Source organism: Oncorhynchus masou, unplaced genomic scaffold (assembly GCF_036934945.1).
Source record: "Oncorhynchus masou masou isolate Uvic2021 unplaced genomic scaffold, UVic_Omas_1.1 unplaced_scaffold_9364, whole genome shotgun sequence".
Taxonomy (NCBI): Eukaryota; Metazoa; Chordata; class Actinopteri; order Salmoniformes; family Salmonidae; genus Oncorhynchus; species Oncorhynchus masou.
In genome coordinates this window covers 2,352-10,853 of record NW_027015853.1, presented here as the reverse complement: position 1 = coordinate 10,853, position 8,502 = coordinate 2,352, and the positions used below count along the sequence as shown (strand labels likewise).

At 44.4% G+C, this 8,502-nt stretch overlaps 1 protein-coding gene across 1 annotated transcript; it reads left to right on the top strand.

Annotated features, from left to right (window-relative positions):
* The first annotated feature begins 4,370 nt into the window (after positions 1-4,370).
* On the top strand, positions 4,371-7,012 carry LOC135538288 (uncharacterized). The gene is made up of 2 exons (XM_064964197.1): positions 4,371-4,378; positions 5,962-7,012. Exons 1-2 carry the CDS (start codon positions 4,371-4,373, stop codon positions 7,010-7,012), a joined length of 1,059 nt encoding a protein of 352 aa, XP_064820269.1.
* The last annotated feature ends 1,490 nt before the right edge of the window (positions 7,013-8,502 follow it).

Here is an 8,502-nt window from a genome sequence, read left to right as displayed (position 1 = left end):
TGCTGCAGTAATCAGATGATAACACAGCCTGCTGCAGTAATCAGATGATAACACAGCCTGTTGCAGTAATCAGATGATAACACAGCCTGTTGCAGTAATCAGATGATAACACAGCCTGTTGCAGTAATCAGATGATAACACAGCCTGTTGCAGTAATCAGATGATAACACCGCCTGTTGCAGTAATCAGATGATAACACAGCCTGCTGCAGTAACCAGATGATAACACAGCTTGCTGCAGTAATCAGATGATAACACAGTCTGTTGCAGTAATCAGATGATAACACAGCCTGTTGCAGTAATCAGATGATAACAAAACCACACAACACAGATGGGAGATCTTTTAGGCCTATCTAATCATCTTAAGGCATTAATTCAGTCAACAAGATAATAAAAAATAAATGTGTTAATTAAGCGGAGACCACCACTTTATTTTTGACCCTCACGTTGGTCCCCAAAGCAACACTGCACTCTATCAAATGATTCTCAATTTGCTTTACCCTCTGAAGAAAAATGATATGTAATGTTAATGTCAATTCTCCACATTTTGCCAATTCAAGTTAATTTAATTCACCCGCAAGATGACTCAAGAGATGTCTTAATATATACTAATATATGTTAATATATATACTTTTCGCAGAAGCTTTTATGCAAAGCCATTTATGGTCATGCGTGTATACATTATACGTATGCGTAGCCCTGGGAATCAAACCCACTATTCTTGTCAATGCAAGCTCCATGCTCTACCAACCCAGCCAGACAGGACCATGTGTATTCACCATGCTCTACCAGACAGGACCATGTGTATTCACCATGCTCTACCAGACAGGACCATGTGTATTCACCATGCTCTACCAGACAGGACCATGTGTATTCACCATGCTCTACCAGACAGGACCATGTGTATTCACCATGCTCTACCAGACAGGATCATGTGTATTCACCATGCTCTACCAGACAGGACCATGTGTATTCACCATGCTCTACCAGACAGGACCATGTGTATTCACCATGCTCTACCAGACAGGACCATGTGTATTCACCATGCTCTACCAGACAGGACCATGTGTATTCACCATGCTCTACCAGACAGGACCATGTGTATTCACCATGCTCTACCAGACAGGACCATGTGTATTCACCATGCTCTACCAGACAGGACCACGTGTATTCACCATGCTCTACCAGACAGGACCATGTGTATTCACCATGCTCTACCAGACAGGATCATGTGTTTTCACCATGCTCTACCAGACAGGACCATGTGTATTCACCATGCTCTACCAGACAGGACCATGTGTATTTACCATGCTCTACCAACCCTCTCATATGTGAGGCTTTGTAGATCACCCAGTGGACTGAGTTGTCAACCAACGGGAATTCAAAGCCATTGGATTTATGTTAAAAGTACTTTTTTTTAATAACAATTCCATCAATTTCTTTACATTCATAACGTTTTGTTAAATCCAATCAGTTATCCACACTGTTTCAATGTGATCAGTAGGAAAAACATATATTTTTTGTTTGATTAAAAGTGGAAATGAAGTTGATTCAACTCTCTCTCTCCCTACAGCACTGTACTCTCTCCTCCTGTTCTGTGTCTTCCTGTGGATCCCCTTTGTCTACTTCTATTATGAGGAGAAGGATGATGACAACATCAACAAGTGTTCAGTAAGACTGCTGCTGCCTGTCCTCTTACTGTACTCTAGACACACACACACACACACACACACACACACACACACACACACACACACACACACACACACACACACACACACACACACAGCACATTGACCTTGGCTTTGAACAGCAGTCACGAGCTGTCTGTCTCTGGATTAAGGAAGGTAAACACTGTATTATTCATTATTTTGGACTTAATCCCATCGGTTCCACATATCGTGAGAGATTGCATTCCTAATTAAAAAATAAATAAAGGTGAAATTATTTATTTAACCAGGTAGGCAAGTTGAGAACAAGTTGTCATTTACGACTGCGACCTGGCCATGATAAAGCAAAGCAGTTCGACACATAATAATACAGTAGAAACAAGTCTATTTACGATGTGAGCAAATGAGGTGAGATAAGAGAGGTAAAGGCAAAAAAAGGCCATGGTGGCAAAGTAAATACAATATAGCAGGTAAAACACTGACCAACCAGAGGCTGAATGTAAACACATCACTCTCAATTACTCTCACTCAATATTAATATATTACAATCCCCCAAAATAGATACAGAAGTGATACTTAAAGCTCTATGCTACAAATAAAGCGTACAGTATTCCTATAGAACTACATACTGTAGAAAGTGTACAGTATCCCTATAGAACTACATACTGTAGAAAAGCGTACAGTATCCCTATAGAACTACATACTGTAGAAAGTGTACAGTATCCCTATAGAACTACATACTGTAGAAAGCGTACAGTATCCCTATAGAACTACATACTGTAGAAAGTGTACAGTATCCCTATAGAACTACATACTGTAGAAAAGCGTACAGTATCCCTATAGAACTACATACTGTAGAAAGTGTACAGTATCCCTATAGAACTACATACTGTAGAAAAGCGTACAGTATCCCTATAGAACTACATACTGTAGAAAGTGTACAGTATCCCTATAGAACTACATACTGTAGAAAAGCGTACAGTATCCCTATAGAACTACATTCTATAGAAAGTGTACAGTATCCCTATAGAACTACATACTGTAGAAAAGCGTTCAGTATCCCTATAGAACTATACTGTGGAAAGTGTACTGTATCCCTATAGAACTACATACTGTAGAAAGTGTACAGTATCCCTATAGAACTACATACTGTAGAAAAGCGTTCAGTATCCCTATAGAAGTACATACTGTAGAAAGTGTACAGTATCCCTATAGAACTACATACTGTAGAAAAGCGTTCAGTATCCCTATAGAAGTACATACTGTAGAAAGTGTACAGTATCCCTATAGAACTACATACTGTAGAAAGTGTACAGTATCTCTATAGAACTACATACTGTAGAAAAGCGTTCAGTATCCCTATAGAACTACATACTGTAGAAAAGCATTCAGTATCCCTATAGAAGTACATGCTGTAGAAAGTGTACAGTATCCCTAGAACTATATACTGTAGAAAGTGTACAGTATCCCTATAGAAGTACATACTGTAGAAAAGCGTTCAGTATCCTATAGAAGTACATACTGTAGAAAAGCATTCAGTATCCCTATAGAACTACATACTGTAGAAAAGCATTCAGTATCCCTATAGAAGTACATACTGTAGAAAGTGTACAGTATCCCTATAGAACTACATACTGTAGAAAAGCATTCAGTATCCCTATAGAAGTACATACTGTAGAAAGTGTACAGTATGCCTATAGAAGTACATACAGTAGAAAGTGTTCAGTATCCCTATAGAAGTACATACTGTAGAAAAGCTGCTCAGTATCCCTATAGAAGTACATATTGTAGAAAAGCCAGAAGAAAAGGGTATAGTTCAGACTTTACTGTCGACTCTTGGATATTACGTATACATGGCCTCTGTTAAGTTAAGTGTAGAAAAAGCCAAAGCCCGTAGGAATAGCTCACCCCCCCTCTTCATCTTAAACTGAATATTGCTGAAATGTCATATATTGGTCTCCAAAGGACACGGTAGTGATTATATAGATTACATGCCACAGTGAGCTTCTTCCCTTTCCTCTGGGTTGGTTTGGAGCTGACAGAAGCACTTCTTTCACAGCTAAGGAGTTCTTTTGAATCATTACTTTAAAGCACCCTTTAATAACAGCTGGGAGTAAGGTGTGTGTGTGTGTGTGTGTGACTACTCTGAGAGTCTTTGGCAGGTTGAGACGGACTCTGATTCCACTTCACACTCCATTGTCCCCCTCACTAAATGGAATATGGAATTAGTTAGCCAGCCACTCACCTCAAACGTACACACACACACACACACACACACACACACACACACACACACACACACACACACACACACACACACACACACACACACACACACACACACACACACACACACACACACACACACACACACACACCCCCCCCAACCAACCCCATTGAAGAATTAGATATTGTTACATTCCTGATTAATAATCACAGTATTAATAATTCTGTCTTTCATTACAGCAAGTAAAAAATGCTCTGAAATACACAATTGGATTCATCATCGTCTGTGCAGCACTGCTATTAATTGGGTAAGTACTATGAGACATTGGCACCCACCCTATTCCCTATTTAGTGCACAACATTTGACCAGGGCCTGCATAGCGATGTCTATAATAACCAGGAATAGGGTTCCATTCTGGACACAGCCATAGATGGTGGGGAGAGGTGTGTACAACATGTCAGTATAGTCGCTAAAATGAGCAGGTGTTGTCCTCTTCAAGGGGAAATCAAAGTTCTTTAAACTGCATCTGTTCAGCCATGAGCAGCCAGACATCACAGAAAAAAGTCCTCTTCCACCAGAGTAGTTGTGAAACTCCTGGGTTCTTCTACTGGTTCAATCTAACTTCACAACTCTGGAGCTTTAGTCATATTCCTGTCCCAAGATGCCCTCTGCTATAGTTACTGTCCCAAGATGTCCTCTGCTATAGTTACTGTCCCAAGATGCCCTCTGCTATAGTTACTGTCCCAAGATGTCCTCTGCTATAGTTACTGTCCCAAGATGCCCTCTGCTATAGTTACTGTCCCAAGATGCCCTCTGTTATAGTTACTGTCCCAAGATGTCCTCTGTTATAGTTACTGTCCCAAGATGTCCTCTGCTATAGTTACTGTCCCAAGATGTCCTCTGTTATAGTTACTGTCCCAAGATGTCCTCTGCTATAGTTACTGTCCCAAGATGCCCTCTGTTATAGTTACTGTCCCAAGATGTCCTCTGTTATAGTTACTGTCCCAAGATGTCCTCTGCTATAGTTACTGTCCCAAGATGTCCTCTGTTATAGTTACTGTCCCAAGATGTCCTCTGCTATAGTTACTGTCCCAAGATGCCCTCTGCTATAGTTACTGTCCCAAGATGTCCTCTGCTATAGTTACTGTCCCAAGATGCCCTCTGTTATAGTTACTGTCCCAAGATGCCCTCTGCTATAGATACTGTCCCAAGATGCCCTCTGCTATAGTTACTGTCCCAAGATGCCCTCTGTTATAGTTACTGTCCCAAGATGCCCTCTGTTATAGTTACTGTCCCAAGATGTCCTCTGTTATAGTTACTGTCCCAAGATGCCCTCTGTTATAGTTACTGTCCCAAGATGCCCTCTGTTATAGTTACTGTCCCAAGATGCCCTCTGTTATAGTTACTGTCCCAAGATGCCCTCTGCTATAGATACTGTCCCAAGATGCCCTCTGCTATAGTTACTGTCCCAAGATGCCCTCTGCTATAGTTACTGTCCCAAGATGCCCTCTGTTATAGTTACTGTCCCAAGATGTCCTCTGTTATAGTTACTGTCCCAAGATGTCCTCTGCCTTAGTTACTGTCTCAAGATGCCCTCTGTTATAGTTACTGTCCCAAGATGCCCTCTGTTATAGTTACTGTCCCAAGATGCCCTCTGTTATAGTTACTGTCCCAAGATGCCCTCTGTTATAGTTACTGTCCCAAGATGTCCTCTGCAATAGTTACTGTCCCAAGATGTCCTCTTTTATAGTTACTGTCCCAAGATGCCCTCTGTTATAGTTACTGTCCCAAGATGCCCTCTGTTATAGTTACTGTCCCAAGATGCCCTCTGTTATAGTTACTGTCCCAAGATGTCCTCTGCTATAGTTACTGTCCCAAGATGCCCTCTGTTATAGTTACTGTCCCAAGATGCCCTCTGCTATAGTTACTGTCCCAAGATGCCCTCTGCTATAGTTACTGTCCCAAGATGTCCCAAGATGTCCTCTGCTATAGATACTGCCCCAAGATGTCCTCTGCTATAGTTACTGCCCCAATATGCTTAACCTAGCTCCCATCCCCACCCCAGTACCCATCCTCAGCTCCCATCCCCACCCCAGTACCCAACCTCAGCTCCCAGCCCCACCCCAGCACCCATCCTCAGCTCCCAGCCCCACCCCAGCACCCATCCTCAGCTCCCAGCCCCACCCCAGCACTCATCCCCAGCACCCAACCTCAGCTCCCAGCCCCACCCCAGCACCCATCCTCAGCTCCCAGCCCCATCCCGAGCACTCATCCCCAGCACCCAACCTCAGCTCCCAGCCCCACCCCAGCACCCATCCTCAGCTCCCAGCCCCATCCCGAGCACTCATCCCCAGCACCCAACCTCAGCTCCCAGCCCCATCCCGAGCACTCATCCCCAGCACCCATCCTCAACTCCCAGCCCCATCCCGAGCACTCATCCCCAGCACCCATCCTCAGCTCCCAGCCCCATCAAGCACTCATCCCCAGCACCCATCCTCAGCTCCCAGCCCCATCCCAAGCACTCATCCCCAGCACCCATCCTCAGCTCCCAGCCCCATCCCAAGCACTCATCCCCAGCACCCATCCTCAACTCCCAGCCCCATCCCGAGCACTCATCCCCAGCACCCATCCTCAACTCCCAGCCCCATCCCGAGCACTCATCCCCAGCACCCATCCTCAGCTCCCAGCCCCATCCCAAGCACTCATCCCCAGCACCCATCCTCAGCTCCCAGCCCCATCCCAAGCACTCATCCCCAGCACCCATCCTCAGCTCCCAGCCCCATCCCAAGCACTCATCCCCAGCACCCATCCTCAACTCCCAGCCCCATCCCGAGCACTCATCCCCAGCACCCATCCTCAACTCCCAGCCCCATCCCGAGCACTCATCCCCAGCACCCATCCTCAGCTCCCAGCCCCATCCCGAGCACTCATCCCCAGCACCCATCCTCAGCTCCCAGCCCCATCCCGAGCACTCATCCCCAGCACCCATCCTCAACTCCCAGCCCCATCCCGAGCACTCATCCCCAGCACCCATCCTCAGCTCCCAGCCCCAGCCCCATCCCATGCACTCATCCCCAGCACCCATCCTCAGCTCCCAGCCCCAGCCGCATCTCTAGACTTATTTAATCACTGTCTCAGATAAAGCCATTGTGAACTGTCCCTTTCGTGATTAAGTGTCTGAAAGATGACTTGATGCTTAAATCTATAGTGATACACAGTGGAAACCATGTCCCATTTAACCTCCAGTTTACTCTGTGTTGAACTGGGCCAGTGCAGCATAAACATAATGGATTTCTCCTCGCCACCAACACCACAGTAACATGCTTGCTGTTCAGGTCATGTATTGTAATGTAATGTTCGTTCAACCATTAAATGGCACTCTGATCCTATAGAGGAGGCTGCCTGGATTGGACGGTGGGTGGATAGAAACGTGTCATCCTAAAATGGTACCCTATTCCTTACATAGTGCATACTTTTGGCCAGAGCCCTATGGGCCTTAGGCAACATGTTGACATTTGAGACACAGCCTAGGACGAGCCCACATGGTCCATTTCAAGAAGGAAAGTTTGGACTCTTTGGGATTCTTTAGACAGAAGCAATTTAGTGTCTATTTGCCTTTTTGAACCGTCAGCCCTTTGTACCTCTTTGTACCGGGGGATTGTTGTTCAGGTCTCTTGATGCGAGGTGACACGATGGCTTTCATCCTGCTCTGCCTCTCCTCCGCTTTCCACTCCACTCATCTCCTCTCCTCTCTGTGTGATGCCCTGTGGTACAGGGAGACATCAGGCCCCTGTTTGGGTGACTGTTCATTCAAGGGCTTTGCTGCTTGAACACAGTCTTTTGTTTGCAGCCTGTCGTGACTGGTCTAGAGGCTAGGCATGACTCAAAACTCCTAAAAATAACTATTGACCTTTCAGCTACTGCTGATTCTTTAAACTTGGGCTTTTGAGGTGATTGTTCTTTTATAGGGTGGTCTACATTCAGAACCTTGTTTCTTAGTTGAATTGTTGATCCATAGAGACAACATATTATACACTTTATTATTAGACATTATAAAGGCTCATACGTGCGTATAACAAGTTAAAAAGCATTATACTTGCAGGCTTCAAGTAAAGTATTGCCAATATTTATTTCTGTTGAAGGAATTCTAAATTTCTCTGTTTTATTTCCCAATCAGAATTAAATACTCTGTCAATGCATTTAAGGGTTTGTAAGACCCTATATATTTTATAAGAATGGACAGAGCCCCGGTCTTAAAAGTCAGGTAACAGCGTTTAATTCAAGAGAGTACTGGTACATACACATTTTTCCACAGGTTATAAACTGAAAATGACGTCAGCGTTTTCTAAATGTTCTATCTCTTCATGACACTAGTAGAGAGGCCCTATAGTCCTCGAGCCTTCCCTCCTCGCCTGAAGCCAAGGTCAGTCAGTGGAGATAGCATTCTAGACAGTCTGGAGATAGTCCGTCCCTGCCATCTGGAGATAGCTCATTCATTTGTACCAAGGCACTGTTCTAAACCCCTGACTATATTATATACAATTGGGAATGGGAGCAAGAGAGAGAATTCATACATGTACAGTACATAATAGCATTTGGACTAGTC